Source organism: Hypanus sabinus, chromosome 6 (assembly GCF_030144855.1).
Source record: "Hypanus sabinus isolate sHypSab1 chromosome 6, sHypSab1.hap1, whole genome shotgun sequence".
Taxonomy (NCBI): Eukaryota; Metazoa; Chordata; class Chondrichthyes; order Myliobatiformes; family Dasyatidae; genus Hypanus; species Hypanus sabinus.
In genome coordinates, this window is record NC_082711.1 from 126,404,316 (window position 1) to 126,424,617 (window position 20,302).

The 20,302-nt window shown below is 40.9% G+C and overlaps 1 protein-coding gene across 8 annotated transcripts in view; it reads right to left on the reverse strand.

Annotated features, from left to right (window-relative positions):
• The window catches only part of LOC132395815 (protein CASP-like), a 739,549-nt gene that overhangs the window by 219,506 nt on the left and 499,741 nt on the right, over positions 1-20,302 (reverse strand). For 7 of the 8 annotated variants that reach the window (XR_009512755.1, XM_059972897.1, XM_059972898.1 and 4 more), the window contains one exon: positions 11,391-11,693. The exons of the other annotated variant lie outside the window; for it this stretch is intronic. Coding sequence is in view for 6 of the 7 variants with exons in the window: in XM_059972897.1 (XP_059828880.1) it covers positions 11,391-11,693 (303 nt within the window). In the remaining variant the exon portion in view is untranslated. The remainder of the gene's footprint in view (positions 1-11,390; positions 11,694-20,302) is intronic. 8 annotated transcript variants of the gene reach the window in all.

Consider the following 20,302-nt stretch of genomic DNA (forward strand, 5'->3'; position numbering starts at 1 on the left):
TACAGATTACTCATGATATGCCAAATACAGTGTCACAGTTTTCCAACAAGTATGACATGAGTTGAGCGAAGTTTAAAAGAATGCTAGGTTAGCATGAGATGAGATAACTATGTGTGATAATCATTGTGATCAATTATGAATCACTGAGGATCAAATGTAATTCATTTCAAATAAGTAATTCATTTCTTTAATTAAGCCTGTATTCATCCACTGCCCCCCTTGCTACCAAACACCCCCCATTACCTCCTTTATCTTTATTGCCCCATTGGAATCTCCCATTGCCTCAGGGTGCCAATCACTCTGCATAGGGATTAAAAAAAAACCAACCCTCAGATTCACTTTAAAACTCCTTCTCACCTTCAACTTATTTTTTTATTAAAGATACAAAACAGTAACAAGCACTTTCAGCCTAACAAATTCATGCTGCCCAATTACACCCATGTAGTTAAGAAAGCTTATGGAGTGTTAGTTTTCATAAGTCGAGGGATAGAGTTTAAGAGTTGTGGGGTAATGATGCAGCTCTATAAAACTCTGGTTAGGCCACACTTGGAGTACTGTGTCCAGTTCTAGTTGCCTCACTATATGAAGGATGTGGAAGCATTGGAAAGGGTACAGGGGAGATTTACCAGGATGCTGCCTGGTTTTGAGAGTATGCATTATGATCAGAGATTATGGGAGCTAGGGCTTTACTCTCTGGAGAAGGAGGATGAGAGGAGACATGATAGAGGTATACAAGGTATTAAGAGGAATAGATAGAGTGGACAGCCAATGCCTCTTCCCCAGGGCACCACTGGCCAAGTGGTTAAGGCGTTCGTCTAGTTATCTGAAGGTCGCTCGGTCGAGCCTTGGCTGAAATTGCTTGCACCGAAGCACTTAACCACACATTGCTCTGCGATGACACCGGTGCCAAGCTGTATGGGTCCTAATGCCCTTCCCTTGGACAACATTGGTGGTGTGGAGAGGGGAGACTTGCAGCTTGGGCAACTGGTGGTCTTCCATTAAAAAAAACCTTGCCCAGGCTTGCGCCCTGGAAATTTTCCAAGGTGCAAATCCATGGTCTATCGAGACTAACGGAGGCCTACAATTACACTGTTCAATACAAGAGGACATGGATTTAAGGTAAGGGGAGGAAAGTTCAAGGGAGATATTAGAGGAAGGTTTTTTACTCAGAGAGTGGCTGGTGCATGGAATGTACTGCCTGAGTCAGTGGTGGAGGCAGATACACTAGTGAAATTTAAGAAACTACTAGACAGGTATATGGAGGAATTTAAGGTGGAGGGTTATATGGGGATTTAAGTATCGGCACTACATTGTGGGCTGAATGGCTTTGTTCTTTGAAACATGTGGTCACAAGGAGAATATACAAACTCCTTACACACAGTAGCAACTGAAACCAGGAAACTGGCGCTGTAGTAGCGTTCAAGATTCATTTATTTGCGTTAACAACCAACACACCCCACACCAGTGTGCTGGGGAAAGCCTGGAAGTGTCACTAAACACTCAAGATACCAACATGGTATGCCCACAATGCGAGGCAGAACAACACAGAACACAAGCAACAATCAAAAACAGAAAAACAGGCCCTCATTCCTCCCTCATACTCACACACATACAGCCTTCCAACCCTAAAAGAGTTCATCTTCTATGGCTTCCAGCCATCAGTGGCCTTGGATTCGGAAAGATAGACATTGGCCTTCAACTACCCCAGCACACAAGCAAAGTACTCGACTTCCAGACTTCCAATTCGACCACTGGGTCCTGATTCTCAGCATGGATAACAGGATCCTGTTGATCACTGACATCAAGTCAATGACAGGACTTGAACACTAGGCCATGAACTCTGGTCTCACCGATTTACGAATCCAGGATTTCAATGGAACTCATTCCTCTATCCCACACGTAACTCTGACTTCAGAACCCACAAGAACTCACTGGCCCTGGGGAAGCCACCAGTCACGGTCCACAGTATTCTGTTGACCCATCATGCGGCTGGCCGTCCCAGCCTGGTCCGCAGATGTCCCATGTCTGTGTCGCTGTCCTTCCAATGTGCAACCTGTTATGTTACATGTACTCACTGCAGCATAAGCTTTCTTAGTTTTCATACTTAGGATTGGATGAGGAATCTCGGCCTGAAACAGCAAATTTTATTCTCCTCCACAGATGCTGCCTGACCTGCTGAGTTCTTCCAGCATTTTGTTTGTGTTGCAACCTCCCCAATCCAGGTGAATTGCACTGAGTACTCCAGCTGATGGCTGATACATAACCTCCTTACAATTGTATGCAATGCTCCGTCCAGTGAGGGCCAATATCACACAAATACCATTGGTTGAGTGGTGTCACAAAAACAAATCAACTTCTTGTTGAAGGTCAGCAAAGCTAAGTAACTGATTGCTGACTTCAGGAAAGGAGTGTGTTCATGCTGGTATTCATTGAAACAAAGAAAACCTACAGCACAATACAGGCCCTTCAGCCCACAATGCTAGGCCGAACATGTACTTACTTTTGAAATTACCAGGGCTACCCATAGCCCTCTTATTTTTCTAAGCTCCGTGTACAGTACCTATTCAGGAATCTCTTAAAAGACCCTACTGTATCTGCTTCCAACACAGTTTCAGACAGCCCATTCCATGCACACATCACTCTCTGCGTAAAAAACCTACCCCTGACGTTTCCTCTCTACTTACTTTCAAGCACCTTAAAGCTCTGCTCTCTCGTGCTAGCCATTTCAGTCCTGGGGAAAAGCCTCTGACTGTCCACATGATCAATGCCTCTCATCACCTCACACACCTCTATCAGGTCACTTCTCATCCTCCGCCACTCCAAGGAGGAAAGGCAGAGTTCACTCAACCTATTCTCATAAGGCATGCTCCCCAATCCAGGCTATAGTTTCTATGTCCTTCCTCTGGTGAGGTGACCAGAACTCAGCACAGTACTCCAAACAGGGTCTGACCAGGGTCCTATATAGCTGTAACATTAACTCTTGAAACTCAATCCCATGGTTGATGAAGCCCAGTACAACGTATGCCTTCTTAACCACAGAGTCAACCTGTGCAGGAGCTTTGAATGTCCTATGGATTTGGACCCTAAGATCCCTCTGATCCTCCACACTGCCAAGAGTCTTCCCATTACAGACAGACAGACATACTTTATTGATCCTGAGGGAAATTGGGTTTTGTTACAGCTGCACCAACCAAGAACAGTGAAGAAATATAGCAATATAAAACCATAAATAATTAAATAATAATAAGTTAATCATGCCAAGTGGAAATAAGTCCAGGACCTGCCTATTGGCTCAGGGTATCTGACACTCTGAGGGAGGAGTTGTAAAGTTTGATGGCCACAGGTAGGAATGACTTCCTATGACGCTCAGTGTTACATCTCGGTGGAATGAGTCTCTGGCTGAATGTACTCCTGTGCCTAACCAGTACATTATGGAGTGGATGGGAGTCAGTGTCCAAGATGGCATGCAACTTGGACAGCATCCTCTTTCCAGACCCCACTGTCAGAGAGTCCAGTTCCACCCCACAACATCACTGGCCTTACGAATGAGTTTGTTGATTCTGTTGGTGTCTGCTACCCTCAGCCTGCTGCCCCAGCACGCAACAGCAAACATGATAGCACTGGCCACCACAGACTCGTAGAACATCCTCAGCATCGTCCGGCAGATGTTAAAGGACCTCAGTCTCCTCAGGAAATAGAGACGGCTCTGACCCTTCTTGTAGACAGCCTCAGTGTTCTTTGACCAATACTATGATGATTAATACTATATTCTGCCATCATATTTGACCTACCAAAATGAACAACTTCACACTTATCTGGGTTGAACTCCATCTGCCATTTCTCAGCCCAGTTTTGCATCCTATCGATGTACCGCTATAACCTTGGGCAGCCCTCCACACTATCCACAACACTTCCATCCTTTGTGTCATCAACACTCCTGACCTTTCTGTTATTGGGGGATTGATGGTGAGAAAGAGAGCAGCTTCAACCAACTGCATATTAACATATTGGGTAACCTCTCCTGGGCCCAGCACACAGAAGCAATCATAAGAAAAGTGCAGCAGGATCTTTACTTTCTTAGGAGGTTGAGGAAATATAGTTTGTCATTTAATATTCTAGCAAAATTCTGCAGATGTATTGTTGAAAGTATCCTAAATAGAAACATCATGATCTATTATGGCAATTCAAATGCGCAGTAAAGTAAGAATTTGCAGAGAGTAGTTGCCTCAGCCCATTTCCTACCCCACTGTAAGTAGAATCTACAGGAAGCACTGCCTCAAGAAGGCAATATACATCATCAATCATCCCCACTACCTGGGACATGCTATCTTCTCGCAATTACTATTGCACATTGCACTTCCTTTGACTATTTGGCTCTTGAATGAACTGACAAAACCCTAAATTTCTACCTCGTTATAGCTGCACCAACCAAGAATAGTGAAGAAATATAGCAATATAAAACCATAAATAATTAAATAATAATAAGTTAATCATGCTGTGGAAATAAGTCCAGGACCAGCCTATTGACTCAGGGTGTCTGACATTCCTAACACTACGTCCAGTTTGCACTAAAATTTGTTTATTTGTCATAATTGAGTTTTCTTGAGAAATATTGAGCATAACTTATGTCTAATTTGTTTTTCTTGTGAGTGCTACTTATGTGATGTTATTTGTCTGTGATGCTGCATTCACACGTTAAGTTTTTTGTTACATCTGTGCATATGACAATAAGTTTGAGAAGAAGCTAGGGTTAGCGTTAAAGTCAGATGTAAAGGGAATTGCAGAGAAAGGAAGGAGGAGTTGTCCAGGATTGATTGGAAAAGAACACAGGCAAGGAACACAGCAGAGCAGCAATGGATGGAATTTCTGGAAGCAATGGGGAAGGCACAGAATATACACATCCCAAAGAGGAAGAAGTATTCTAAAGGAAAGGTGACATAACCATGGCTAACAAGATAAGTCAAAGCCAACATAAAAGCCAAAGAGAGGGGATATAATAGAGCAGAAATTAGTGGGAATTTAGAGGATAGGGAAGCTGTTAAAAACCAACAGAAGGCAACTACAGAAGTCATTAAGAAGGAGAAAATGGAATACGAAAGTAAGCTGGCCAATAATATTAAAGAGGATGCCAATAGTTTCTTCAGATACATCAAGTGTAAAAGAGAGGCGAGAGTGAATATCGGACCACTGGAAAATGATGCTGGAGAGGAGGTCATGGGGAGAAGGAAATGGCGTTTGAACTGAATAAGTATTTCGCATCAGTCTTCACAGTGGAAGACACTAGCAGTATGGTGGAAGTTCCAGGTGTCAAGGGTCATAAAGTGTGTGACGTTACCATAGCTAGAGAGATGATTCTTGGGACACTGAAAGACCTGGAGGTAGATGAGTCACCTAGACTAGATGATGTAGACACAGAGTTCTGAAAAAGGTGGCTAACGAGATTGTGGTGGCATTAGTAATATCTTTCAAAAATCAACAGATTCTGGAATGCTTCTGGAAGACTCAAAAATTGCAAATGTCACTCCACTCTTCAAGAAGAGAGAGAGGCAGAATAAAGGAAACTATAGGCCAGTTAATCTGACTTTAATGGTTTGGAAGATGTTGGAGTCGATTATGAAGGATGAGATCTCAGGGTACTTGGAGGCACATGATAAAATAAGCCACAGTCAGCATTGTTTCCTCAAGGGAAAATCCTGCCTGACAAGTTGTTGGAATTCTTTGAAAAAATAACAAGCAGGATAGACAATGGAAAATCGGTGGATGTTGTGTACTTGGATTTACAGAAAGCCTTTGGCAAGGTGCCACACATGAGGCTTCTTAAAAAGCTATGACCCCATGGTATTACAGTAAATATTATAGTATGGATAAAGCAGTGGCTGATTGGCAGGAGGCAAAAAGTAGGAATAAGGCGAGCCTTTTCTGGCTGGCTGTCAGTAACTAGTGGCGTCCCACAGGGGTCTATTTTGGGAGAGATTCTTTTTACGTTATATGTCAATGATTTGGATAGTGGAATTGATGAGTTTATTGTAAAGTTTGCAGATGATACAAAGGTAGGCGGAGGAGCAGGTAGTTTTGAGGAAGCTGAGAGGCTGCAGAAGGACTTACGACAGATTAAGAGAATGGGCAAAGAAACGGTAGATGGAATACAGTGTTGGGAAGTGTATGGTCATGCACTTTGGTGGAAGAAATGAAAGGGTTGACTATTTTCTAAATGAAGAGAAAATACAACAAAACTGAGGTGCAAAGAGACTTGGGTGTCCTTGTGCAGAATTCCCTAAAGGTTATAAATGCAGAGAGCGCTGAGTGTGTGGAATGGGCTGCCAGTGATGGTGGTGGAGGCGGACACAATAAGGTCTTTTAAGAGACTCTTGGATAGGTACATGGAGTTTAGAAAAATAGAAGGCTATGGGTAACCATAGGTAATTTCTAAAGTAAGTACATGTTCGGCACAGCATTGTGGGCTGAAGGGTTGTGCTGTAGGTTTTCTATGTTTCTGTGTTAAGTTGTAGGTTGAGTCTGTGGTACGGAAGGCAAATCCAACATTAACATTCATTTCAAGACGACTAGTATATAAAAGCAAGGATATAATGTTGAGACTTTATAGAACACCTTACTTAGAGTATTGTGAGCAGTTTTGTACCCCTTATCAAAGAAAGGATGGTTTCATAGCAGGTTCACGAAAATTATTCCAGGATTAAACAGCTTGTCATATGAAGGCTCTGGGCCTGTATTCACTGGAACCCTGAAGAATGAGGGGTGACCTCATTGAAACATATCGATTCTAAGACCAGAGAACACAGCTTCAGAATAGAGGGGTGTCCTTTTAGAACTGAGATGAGAAGGAATTTCTTTAGCCAGAGAGTGGCAAATCTTTGAAACTCTTTGCCACAGGCAGCTATGGAGCCCAAGTCTTGGGGATGAATGGAGCCGAGAGGAAAACTGGATCAAACTTGATGGCCAAATGGCCAATTTTGCTCCTATATCTTATGGCATTATGGGCTTATAGTCTAAACTTGACCTTAATGTGCGTTCTTAACCAAGTTATCCATCTGTGCAAGACCTTGAATGATCTTATTTGGACAACCAGATCCCTCTGCTCCTCAATATTCCCTGATACTATGGCTCATGGTGTATGTCCTTCTACCATTATTGCTTACAAAGTGCAGAAACTTACACTTATCAGGACTAAACTCCATCTGCCATTTCTCAACCAATTTCACCAACACACGGACATGACATTGTAACGTATGACTACATCTTCATGCTGTCAACATCAGACTTTACATCATCTGTAAACTAGCCTTTCATGCATCTCACAGCAACAGCCAATTCATTCCCTTTAGTGCAAATAGCAAGGATCACATTTCGATTCCTTAAGGAACACAAATGGTGACAAGCATTCAATCATGAAAACAACTCGGTCTCTAGCAAAACTAGCCAATTTTGGATGCAATTTACCATCCTGCCCTGGATCCCATGGACCCTAATATTTTGGACCAGTTTTTCATGTGAGACCTTGTCAAAAGCTTTCTGCAAGTCTACATAAAACACATCTGCTGCACTGCCCTGGTTAATATACTTTACTGCTCTCTTCAAAAACTTCAATCTGATTAGCGAGGCAGGATCTGCTCTTGACAAAGCTACTTTGGCTATCTCTATTAGTTCTCCAAGTGATCATTAATACTGTACATCAGCATTTTTTCCAGTAACATCCTTACTACTTAAGTTAGGCTCACAGATCTGTAATTACCAGGTCTCCTCGATGAGAGGACCATGTTTGTCTTGCTCTAGTCAACTGATACCTCACTTGTGTCAAGTGATGATTTAAACATCTTAGTCAGAGTCCCAAAGATCTCTCCCCTAGCCTCCCATCAATGAAGCACTTGAAGACTCTATGAAGCATCTTTGTAATGACATTTTCATTGTGCTAAAGTATAATAACTTTTTTCCATGTTATATTTGTGATAAGCAACAAAAAGTGCTTCATCAGTGGCAGCATGAGCACCTGAGAACTTCTGCTGATATCTTACTTGATGAGTGCCAGACCATATAACTGATACTGCTGTAAATTACTGGGAAATAACACACACAGTATATATTGCACTTTGTATGACCTCCATTTGTTAGCGATGTCCTTGACAACAAAGAGCTCCTGTGCTTTGATAAAAGAGCTGACAAACTGCTAAATAAAGGTTAGCACATATATGCTACATGATGTAATCAAAGGCTAATCAGAATATACATCTTGCTTGCATGCCGGGGTATTCAGTTATACACTGTAGAATAAAGTATGCAATTACAATATATTAACTGGTACCTTATCAGGTCTGGATATTGTGGTATCACCACCAGGCTACGTGTACATCTCAGCAGGTGAAGCCTTCAAACAGTATCGCCAGCAATAACTTACAATGGTGCTAGGAAGTTTGTGAACCCTGTAGAATTTTCTCTAATTCTTCATAAATATGACCTAAAATATGATCACACCATCATGTAAGTCCTAAAGCTAGATAAAGGGAAACCAATTAAATAAATAACACAAAAACATTATACTTGTTCATTTATTTATTGAGAAAAATAATCCAATATTACATGTATTTGTTGGAAAAAGTATGTCAACCTCTAAGGTAATGCCTTCTACAAAAGCTATTTGGAATCAGGTGTTCCAATCAATGAGATGAGATTGGAGGTGTGGGTTGTAGAGGTGTCCTGCTCTATAAAAAGACACACAAAGTCAGGTTACTGACAGAGCCTGCTCTTCTCAACAAAGATCTGTTTATGTACATCATGCCTCGATCAAAACAACTTTCAGAGGACCTTAGAAGAAGATGCATGAAGCTGGAAAAGGTTACAAAGGCATTTCTAAAGACTTGAGTGTTCATCAGCCCACAGTAAGAGTAATTGTCTACAAATAGAGGAAACTTTGTACTGTTACTACTCTCCCTAGTTGAGGGCATCCTGCAAAGATCTCTCCAAGAATTCAATGTGCAATGCTGAAGTAGAGGAAAAGAACCCAAGGGTAACAGCAAAAGACCTGCAGAAATCTCTAGAACTTGCTAAAATCTCTGTTCACTATAAGAAAAACCTTGAATAAGAATGGTGTTCATAGACAGTCACCAGCGAGGAAACCACTGCTCTCCAAAAAAAAAATTGCTGCATGGCTCAAGTTTGCAAGACTATTTCTGAGACAATATTATGTGGACAGATGAGATGAAAGTCGAACTTTTTGGCAGAAATGCACATAGCTATGTTTGGAGGAAAAGGGGCACTGTACACCAACACTAAAACCTCATCCCAACTGTGAGGCATGGTGGAAGGAGCATCATGATTTGGGGCTGCTTTGTTCTCTCAGGGCCTGGACAGCTTGCAATCATTGAGGGAACAAATAATTCAAAATTGTATCAATACATTTTACAGGAAAATGTCAGGGTAGCAAGTCCATTACTTGAAGCTTATTAGAAGTTGGATAATGCAACAAGACAATGATCCAAAAGACAAGAGTAAATCAACAACAGAATGGTTCATAAAGAATAAAATCTGTGTTTTGGAATGGCTGACTCAAAGTCCTGACCTTAATCCTATGGAAATGTTGTGAAAGGACCTGAAGCAATCACTTCGTGCAAGGAAGCCCACCATCATCCCAAAGTTGAAGCAAGGTTGTAAGGAGGAATGGCCTAAAATTCCACCAAGCTGATATGCAGGGTTGATCCACCAGAAATGTTTGGTTGAAGTTATTGCTGTACAAAGCAGTTACTGAAAAGCAAAGGTTCACATACTTTTCCCAACAAATACAAGTAATATTAGATAATTTTTCTCAATAAATAAATGAACAAGTATAATGTTTTCTGTGCTATTTATTTAATTGGGTTCTCTTTATCCAGTTTTAGGACTTACATGAAGATCTGGTCATATTTTAGGTTACATTTATACAGAAAGAGAAAATTCTACAGTGTTTACAAACTTCCTAGCACCACAGTAGTTAAAAATCTACTGAGGACTGACAGGCAGCACCCAACACTTGATAACAGTGATAGAGCAACTCTGCAAATTTTCATTTCTTAACTTTATGCCAGGTTAAATAAATTGGACCCAATGGTAGTAAAATGGGAATCTCGTATGTAAATAGATCCAAGTTAGCAGATTCATGCACATTCATTATAGTTACAATGCAGGAACAGGACATACATATTGATTAGTTTGATGTTATCTTTGATGCAATAAGTAACTTTAGATTATTTCCTCTGTTAAGAAGTCTCCCAAATGTTTTTGCTCAGTTCAAATTCATAATAATCAAGGCTGTCACCTTAATGTGGTAACGAGAGTGCAGCACAAGAGAAGTATAACCACATGAGGTACTGAAAGAAAGCTCTGTCTGTTCTCTTAGATGGACACCAACAAATTCTTGATACTTTAAGACTAGCAAGAATAACTTGTCAATTTTCTGTTCAATATACATCCCAGGCAAAATGATTAATGACATTGATTTGTTAGCTATTTATCTCATTGATGTGTGTGATGCCTCCTTGTTTTTCTCTCAACAACTGGACTTAAAAGGATTTGTCTGCTTTAAAATGTTTGGGCACCACAAATGGTTAACACGAATACAATTTTTTTTTCGATTAAAAAATACCCTTTCCTTTTAATACAAAAATATCACTGTAATACTTGTTTCTTTTAATTTTGAAAGTTACTTAAATATTTAGTATTTTCATAATGTACAAATTTGTAATGAAAATTAGCATAATTGTGTTGGCAATCTATGACATTCTATGACATTCTAATAAAGTCTGACTGTCTAAAAATGCAATGTAATGACAATATGGTTCCGATGAAGGGTCACTGAACTGAAACATTAACTGTTCTCTCCATACAGATGCTAACTGACTTGCTGAGTAATACCAGCATTTTCTGCATTAATTCCATCTAGTGCTACAGCAACCATAACACTTTTGCTGGCTTCTCCTAACCACTCCTCCTTAGATATGTTGACGTTGATCACTTGAATGTTGCTTACTTTAGAAATTATTTGGACATGGATGGAAGACAATAGGAAGATACACACTGACAAAAAAATTAATGGTACCAAAGAGGAACTCATCCCAGGTGCAACATTCTGTCACAAATCTATATATTTACAACTCAGCTAGCATCTTGTGTATAGAAAAAGAGGACTTGCTTCCAGAAGAATGCCTCTTTACAGCATACTCCATCTATGAAAATGTGTACTAACATTAATTCTAATGCATTATACAAAAATAAGTGTAACAAAAAATGGATTTAATTTGTAAATTAAACCATACTACTCTAATAAGCTCTATTTTCTTTTATACATGACACACATTAGCAAAATGGAATCAGCTGTATCCATTTGAAAGTGTATTGTTACCTACCTAAGTTATTGTCTGTTAGCACTTCCTTGACTTTCTTTGTGATAGCATACGTATCTAGTTCAGGAGACATGGCTACCAGCTTCTGTATGCTTAATGCTGACTGGCCAGACATTGGCAGCGATGAGAGAACCTGAGGATCATTGGAGGAGTGTTCACATGGTTCGGAGGGTTTGATGTCCTTAATGCTCTCAGTGGCTATTGAGTGCTGGGATGATAGTTCAGCCACACTCTTCACTGATTCCACAGAGCTGACTGGAGATTCAGGGGCTGGGCTGCAACTGGCAGAGGTCTTTGGGGTAATCTCTAAAATAAATGAATGAATAATTTCATTATAATAGTTTGAGTTTGATAGAGAGCATTTTAATCAGATAATTATAAACTTTCCTTCAAACCTAAACCTAATAATAAATGGAAATGTATTAAGATATTAGTTGGTAAAATCAGTTTAAAAGTAGAAATAGGACAGGAAGAACTGGAAGTGCAGGAGAGAATATGAAAAAGGAAAAATGTTTCTTAAATCGAATAAATAGTGCAATAAAAAGAGGCAGGAAGAAACCCAAGCACAACTTTGTGATTTTGGTGTAATACTATTTCCTCATGGCTCTGAACTTTCACCCACCTTAGTCCACATTGGTAATACAGTGCAAAAACAGGCCAATAAGCCCAATTGGTCCATGTCAACCACAGCACCCTTCCTGCTAGTCTCCATTACCTGAATTCTGCCCACACTGTCAAGTTCTTCTCCTCCACGTACCTAAGTAAATGGCTTTTAAAAATTGCAGTTGTACCCACCTCAACCAGTACCTCTGGGCAGTTCATTCTAGGTACCATGACCCATTGTGTAAAGAAGTCATCTCTCAGGTCTCTGTTAAATCACTCCCCCTTTACCTTGCCCTCCAGTTTTGGACTTACTAATCCTGGGAAAAGACTATGGCCATCTACTTTAACCATACCCCCTGTGATTTTCTAAACTTTTATAGGGTCATTTTTTTCCACTCCAGGGAATAAAGATCTAGGATGGCCAACCTCTCCTTATAACTCAAACCCTCTGATCCAGGTAACATCTTCCTATATCTATTCTGCACCACCGCCAGCTTAGACCATGAGACCATAAGACATAGGAGCAGAATTAGGCCATTCAGCCCATCAAGTCTCCCCCGCCACTCCATCATGGCTGAAGCCAGATCCCACTCAACTCCATACACCTGCCTTCACGCCATATCCTTTGATGACATGACCGATCAGGAAACTATCAACTTCCACCTTAAATATACAGTTGAAGTCAGAAGTTCACATACACCTTAGCCAAATACATTTAAACTCAGTTTTTCACAATTCCTGACATTTAATCTGAGAAAACATTCCCTGTTTTAAGTCATTTAGGATCACAACTTTATTTTAAGAATGTGAAATGTCAGAATAATAGTAGTGAGAGTGATTTATTTCAGCTCTTATTTCTTTCATCATGTTCCCAGTGGGTTAGAAGTTTACATACACTTATACACTTGTTGGTATTTGGTAGCATTGCCTTTAAATTGTTTAACTTGGGTCAAATGCTTTGGGTAGCCTTCCACAAGCTTCTCACAATAAGTTGCTGGAATTTTGTTCCTTTCCTCCAGACAGACTGAGTCAGGGTTGTAGGCCTCCTTGCTCGCACACGCTTTTCCAGTTCTGCCCAGAAATTTTCTATCAGATTGAAGTCAGGGCTTTGTGATGGCCACTCCAATACCTTGACTTTGTTTTCCTTAAGCAATTTTGTCACAACTTTTCAGTATGCTTGGGGGTCATTGTCCATTTGGAAGACCCATTTGCGACCGAGCTTTAACTTCCTGCCTGATGTCTTGAGACGTCGCTTCAATATATCCACATAATTTTCCTTACTCATGATGCCATCTATTTTGTGAAGTGCACCAGTCCCTCCTGCAGCAAAGCACTCCCACAACATGATGCTGCCGCCCCCCAATGCTTCACGGTTGGGATGGTGTTCTTCGGCATGCAAGCCTCACCCTTTTTCCTCCAAACATGACGATGATGATTATGGCCAAACAGCTAAATTTGTGTTTCATCAGACCAGAGGACATTTCTCCAAAAAGTAAGATCTTTGTCCCCATGTGCACTTGCAAACTGTAGTCTGGCTTTTTTATGGCTGTTTTGGAGCAGTGGCTTCTTCCTTGCTGAGAAGCCTTTCAGGTTATGTTGATATAGGACTAATTTTACTGTGGATATAGATACTTTTCTACCTGTTTCCTCCAGCATCTTCACAAGGTCCTTTGCTGTTGTTCTGGGTTTGATTTGCACTTTTTGCACCAAAGTACGTTCATTTCTAGGAGACAGAATGCATCTCCTTCCTGAGTGGTATGACAGCTGTGTGGTCCCATGGTGTTTATACTTGCGTACGATTGTTTGTACAGATGAACGTGGTACCTTCAGGCGTTTGGAAATTGCTCCCAAGGATGAACCAGACTTGTGGAGGTCCACAAATTTTTTTTCTGAGGTCTTGGCTGATTTATTTTGATTTTGTTTGTAAATTTCTGACCCACTGGAATTGTGATATAGTCAATTAAAAGTAAATTAATCTGTAAACAATTGTTGGAAAAATTACTGGTGTCGTGCACAAAGTAGATGTCCTCAACGTCTTGCTAAAACTATAGTTATAGACAATAGACAGTAGGTGCAGGAGTAGGCCATTCAGCCCTTCTAGCCAGCACCTCCATTCACTGTGATCATGGCTGATCGTACACAATCAATAGTTTGCTAATATGAAACCTGTGGAGCGGTTAAACAATTAGTTTTAATGACTTCAGCCTAAACTTCTGACTTCAACTGTAACTACAGACTTGGCCGCCACCACAGTCTGTGCCAAATCATTCCACAGATTCATCACTCTCTAGCTAAAAAGTTTCTCCTTACCTCTGTTCTAAAAGGTCACCACTCAATTTTGAGACTGTGCCCTCTAGTTCTGGATACCCCCACCATAGGAAACATCTTCTCTATATCCACACTACTTACTCCTTTCAACATTTGATAGGTTTCAATGAGATCCCCATCAAACGAGACCTATCCCCATCCCTAATTTCCAGTGAGTGTAAAGTACCCATCAGGTTCATCTGCCATTTCTTCGCCCCCCCATTACTACTTCACCAGCATCATTTTCGCATGGTCCAATATCAACTCTCACCTCTCTTTTACTCTTTATATAACTGAAAAAAACTTATAGTACTGTATTCTGCTTTATATTATTGGGTAGTTTGCCCTCATATTTCATCTTTTCCCTTCATATGGCTTTTTTAGCTGCCTTCTGCTTGATTTTAAAAGCTTCCCAATCATCCAACTTTCCACTCACTTTTGCTACTTTATATGCTCTTTCATTTCCTTGGCTTTTATGTAGTCTTTAATTTCCATTGTCAGCCTCGGTTGCCATTTGTGAACAACTTCTTCTGTGGGAAATATCTGTCCTGTGCCTTCTGAACTATTCCCAGAAACTTCAGCCATCTCTGTTCTGCTATCATTCCTGCCAGTATCTTCCTCCAATCCACCCTGGGCAAGCTCCTCTCTCATGCCTCTGTAATTTCCTTCAATCCAGTGCTATACTGATAAATGTGTCTAATACTTCTCCCTCTCAAATTGCAGTATGAATTCAGCCATATTATGATCATAGTTCTAATAGTTCAGAGAAACACAGAAAACCTACAGCACAATACAGACACGTCAGCCCACAAAGCTGTGCCGAACATGTCCTTACCTGAGATACTACCCAGGGTTACCCTGTTCTTCTGAGCTCCATGTACCTGACCAGAAGTCTCTTAAAAGACCCTATCGTATCCGCCTCCACCACCATCGCTGGCAGCCCATTCCGCGCACTCACCACTCTCTGCGTAAAAAAACTTACCCCTGATATCTCCTCTGTACCTTTCAGCCCTGGGAAAAAGCCTCTCACTATCCACACGATCAATGCCTCTCCATCATCTTTGACACTAAGCTCCCTAATAAGATCTGGGTTATTACACAACCCCCAGTCTCAGATAACCTTTCTCAGAATAGGCTCAAACACAAGCTGCTCTGAAAAGCCATTTCATAGGCATTCAACAAACTCCCTCTCTCGCAATCTGACACCAACCTGATTTTCTCAATCTCCTTGCATACTGAAGTCCCCCATTACAATTGTGACATTACCTTTATTACAAGTACTTTCTGGGTTCCTCAACCTCATATCTTGGCTACTATTTGGAGGCCTATATATGGTTCCCGTAATGTTTTTTTTTACCTTGCTGTTTCTTAACTCCACCTACAAAAATTCAAAATTTTCTGACCCTCTGTCACCTATTTCTAAAAATATAGTTCCATCTCTTAGCAACAAAGCCACACCACTGCCTTTGTCTACCCACCTGTCCTTTCAATACAAAGTATATCCTTTGATGTTAAGCTCCCAACTATGGCCTTCTTTCAGCCACAACTCAATGATGCACACAACATCGTACTGACCAATCTTTAATTGAGCCATGAGTTCATCCATGTTATTCCGAATGCTATGCACATTAAAGTTCAGCACCTTCAGTCCTGCATTCTTCATTCTTTTGAATTATAGCTTCTGTGTTACAATTTAACTCTTTGCTATGTCTACATTTGTACCCAATCATTGGCTTGTCCATTCATGTTACATCTATCATCTTTGTAAACCTGCTGGCTCATCCTCTGGTCTAACATACTGATATCTATTCAGCTGCCATATTTGTTTAAACCACTCCCAACAGCTCGAGTAAACCTGCCCACAAGAATATTGGTTCCCCCTTAACAATGTCTTTCTTATAACAGGGTAACCAAAACTGTACACAATACTCCAAGAGCAATCTCACCAACAACTTATATAATTGCAATAAAATACTGTCTCCCAAACTTGATGCCTTGACTAATGAAGGCCAGCATGCAAACCTTCTTCTTCACCATTCTGTCTACTTGTTAGTCCACATTCGGTGAACTATTTCATAGTTGTGACCTCTAATCCCTGACTTCTCCACCAAATATCCACATTGTCCGAAGCCATTGTAGATTTACACTTTATCATCTGATAAGTCAAATTCATCTTCTCCCTTCTCTTCCACAAAGAAACTAGCCCCAGCTCCTTTAATCTATTGCTGAAACTGTCATCTCTAAGTCAGGAAACATTTGTATGTCATGGTACTTAGGTTACGTGATAATATCCCATAAAATATCTTGGGCCTATGTCAAAAGATCTCCTCGTTGCATTTTGCAAGCTTTTGCAGTTGAACAGTTATACACCTACTTTGCAAATGTAATTTCCACTCCTCCCATGTCCACTATCACCAGCTCTGAAGAGTGCATGTAAGCAAATGATGGTTAAGAGGCTATGAGGACAGGAATGCTAATGGCATTTCAAAAGCTTCAGCTACAGCACCTTTCTTGAAGCTACAAATAGCTGAAGTGTGTTTGTTAGCTTTTAACTCACTCTCAGAATCCTCCATTTTCCATGGAAAGAACAGATTAGTGATCCTCTTTCCCAAAATAGCATTTTTATTAAGATGAGAAACCAAATAAAACAATCATGACTACAGCTCTATAAACACCACCATTTTACCAGATGTAAAGACAATCAATGATAGATTCAAATGAAACAACAGAAACATGGAACTGAAATGATATTAATTCTTATTCTGCGACCTCACAATAAAAACAACACAAATTTTTTACCTATTTATTTATCCTAAAAAGCCCTAATACAAATGTGTAATAGTAATTTATACAAAGATATCTCTATCACAGAACTGGAAATTAGCTACCAAATTAGCTCCTAATTCACCAGTGCAAGGAACAGTTTGGCAGATCATCTATCATCCTCACTATGTGATGTCAAAGATGGCAGACAGACCAACATGATGAAGATGTTTCTCTTCAGGTCTGTGCCCTTTAACCTATACCAAGGTCAAACTGGAAGGTAAATTTACCAATGATAAATAAAATGTTGAAGCTTCATTCTGTTGACACATAATATAAATAATTCTCACTGATATTACTTCAAACTAGCTTTATAAATGTTCCATTTTTATTGGATACATTTAAATGACTTATGACATGAAGGGTCTTCAATCTAAAACATTAACTGTTTTTCTTTCCACAAATGATGCCTGACCTGCTGTGTTTCCAGCATTTATTTTTATTTCAAATTTCCCGCATCTGGAAATTTACCCAAGCAGTCTGTGGTAAAAGAACTGGAAATATTAGGATTAAGTAATCAATTAAGTGATTGTAATCAATCTAATATACCTCTTACATAACCTTGCCAAATGTTGTTTCCTTCCCCTCCTCTACCTGCCCATTACACACACACACACACACACACTCTCTCTCTCTCCCCCCCCCCCCCTTCAATGTGGTCCCCTCCCCACTTCCCTTATTTGGTTCCATCATCTGCAGCCCCAGTTGCCTCCATTTCTCAATCTGTCACTATTCTATTCTCCTCCCATCCCCACCATACCTGATTCCATCTGCCAATCAACCCCACTTCAGTGGATCTACCAATTACTTACCAGCTCTTGCTCCATCCTTTCTCCTCTTTTCCATCCAATTGAAGCACCTTGACCCGAAACATAGATCACTCATTTCCCTCCACAGATACTGCCTGACCTGCTGGGTTCCTCCAGTAGTTTGTTTTTTTTTTGGCTCAGGATTCCAGCGCTGGGACTCTCTTATACCTTCAATCAAGCTAGTTGGGAACCTTTGTTCTGATATACATTATTTTGGGGCAATGTAACATTTAATTTGTGTTCCCTGCTGTTTAAAGTTCAATTCATTTGGCACAGACATCATTTCAAGGGCACAAGCACATCCGCCTTGCTGTCTGGAGTGTAAAGCATGCACCAGTTGACATGGACAAAATGCTGGAGGAACTCAGCAGGCCAGGCAGCATCTATGGAAAAAAGTACAGTTAACGTTCAGGCCGAAACCCTTCAGCAGGACTTTTCAGCCCAAAGCATTGAGTGTACTGTTTTCCTTAGGTGCTGCCTGGCCTGCTGAGCATCTCCAGCATTTTGCATGCATTGCTCGGTTTTCCAGCATCTGCACATTTTCTCTTGTTTACGAGTTGACATGGAGTGGACTCAACATTTCCCAGCCAGCAGGCAACCCAATGGAATTCAGAGGACCACACTACGAGATTCCAACAGTACTCCTTTGTTAAGATTCATAAAGTAAAAGCATCATGTATTTTTCAGCTCACACAGAAAACCAAGAATCTAGCCAATTCTACTTTAGTTGCATATTCATGTCCTAGTCAAGACTCTTCAGTTTACAAGAATTGTCTCAAAGAGATTATTCTCCTAATCAAAGGAATTAATCAATGTTCTGGATAATATTTATCTCTCAACCACTGTCATTGAAAGAAACAGATAATTGAAGGGTGTGACGGAAGAGAAGTGAGTGCAGTTACTATTACAAGAGAGAAGGTGCTCAAAAAGCTGAAAGACCTAAGGGTACATAAGACACATAGATCAAGAGGTAGTGGTAGAGATTGTGGAGGCATTAGTAATGATCCTTCAAAAATCATTGGACCCTGGCATGCTGCCAGAGGACTTGCCTGTGTCACTCCACTCTATAAGAAAGAAGGAAGGCAACTCAGAGGCGGAGCGAAATGATGATGATGCTAAATGGCGACTCCTTTGCTTGCGTCTTTGTAAACAGCTCTATTTCTATCATTAATATATTCTTCCCTTTCAGGGTTCTTCTGAAGATCCTGACCTGGAGTTACACACTGACTACGGTTCTTTGTGGGAACGGGACCAATCTCTCGGGGCTTCATAACCGGTTGTTGTTCGGCACACACTAAGAGTTCAACTCGGCTTCAGAGGCCTAGGATCATGGGGCTCTGGAGAAAGGGTGGATCGAAGGTCAGTATCACAACAGGAGACCCATGTGTCATCGGGGGAGTTGGAATATCTACAGCTGTGTGCCCAGAGACTCAAGATCTTTGGGCACACAGCTTGAGAAAAGCAATGTAACAGACTTTTAACATTGCAAACCAGTGAGTTGTTTGTTATGTCTCCCTGCTAGCTGTGAAACGGACACACTTCTTTCTCCCTTTCTCGAATACCGGGTGAGACGCGAAGTCTTTGGGGTAACTGCAAGTTTGTGTCTTTGCTGCTGCTTTGCTCACGCTTGGGTGCTCAGTGGTGGATGCCGATGGGGGGATCGTTGGTTGTTGCTGCTTATACGCGGGAGGGAGGGGAGCCAGGGGGTACTTTGGAGTTCTAACATTTAACAGTCATTCATTCTTTGGGGCACTCCTCTGTTTTCGTGGATGGTTGCAAAGAAAAAGCATTGCAGGATGTACATTGTATACACTTCTCTGACATTAAATGTACCCTTGAATCAGAAAGGAAATTATAGACCGGTTACATCTACATCTCACATCAACAGTGATAAAACGCTTTGACAGGTTGGTCTTGACTAGACTGAACACCTGGCTCAGCAAGGACCTGGACCCAATGCAATTTGCCTAATGCCACAATAGGTCAATGGCAGATGCAATCTCAATGGCTCTTCAGACAGCCTTAGACCACCTGGACAATACGTACATCCATGTCAGGATTCCGTTCATCGACGATAGCTCAGCATATAACACCATCATTCCGACAATCCTGATTGAGAAGTCTCAGAACCTGGGCCTCGGTACTTCCCTCTGCAATTGGATCCTTAATGTCCTAACCCGGAGACCACAGTCTCTGTGATTGGGGATGTTAGCTCTTCCTCACTGATGATTAACACTGGTGCACCTCAGGGCTGTGTGCTCAGCCCACTGCTCTACTGTGTATCATGACTGTGTGGCTAGGCATAGCTCAAATACCATCTATAAATTTTCTGATGATACAACCATTGTTGGTAGAATCTCAGAAGGAGACGAG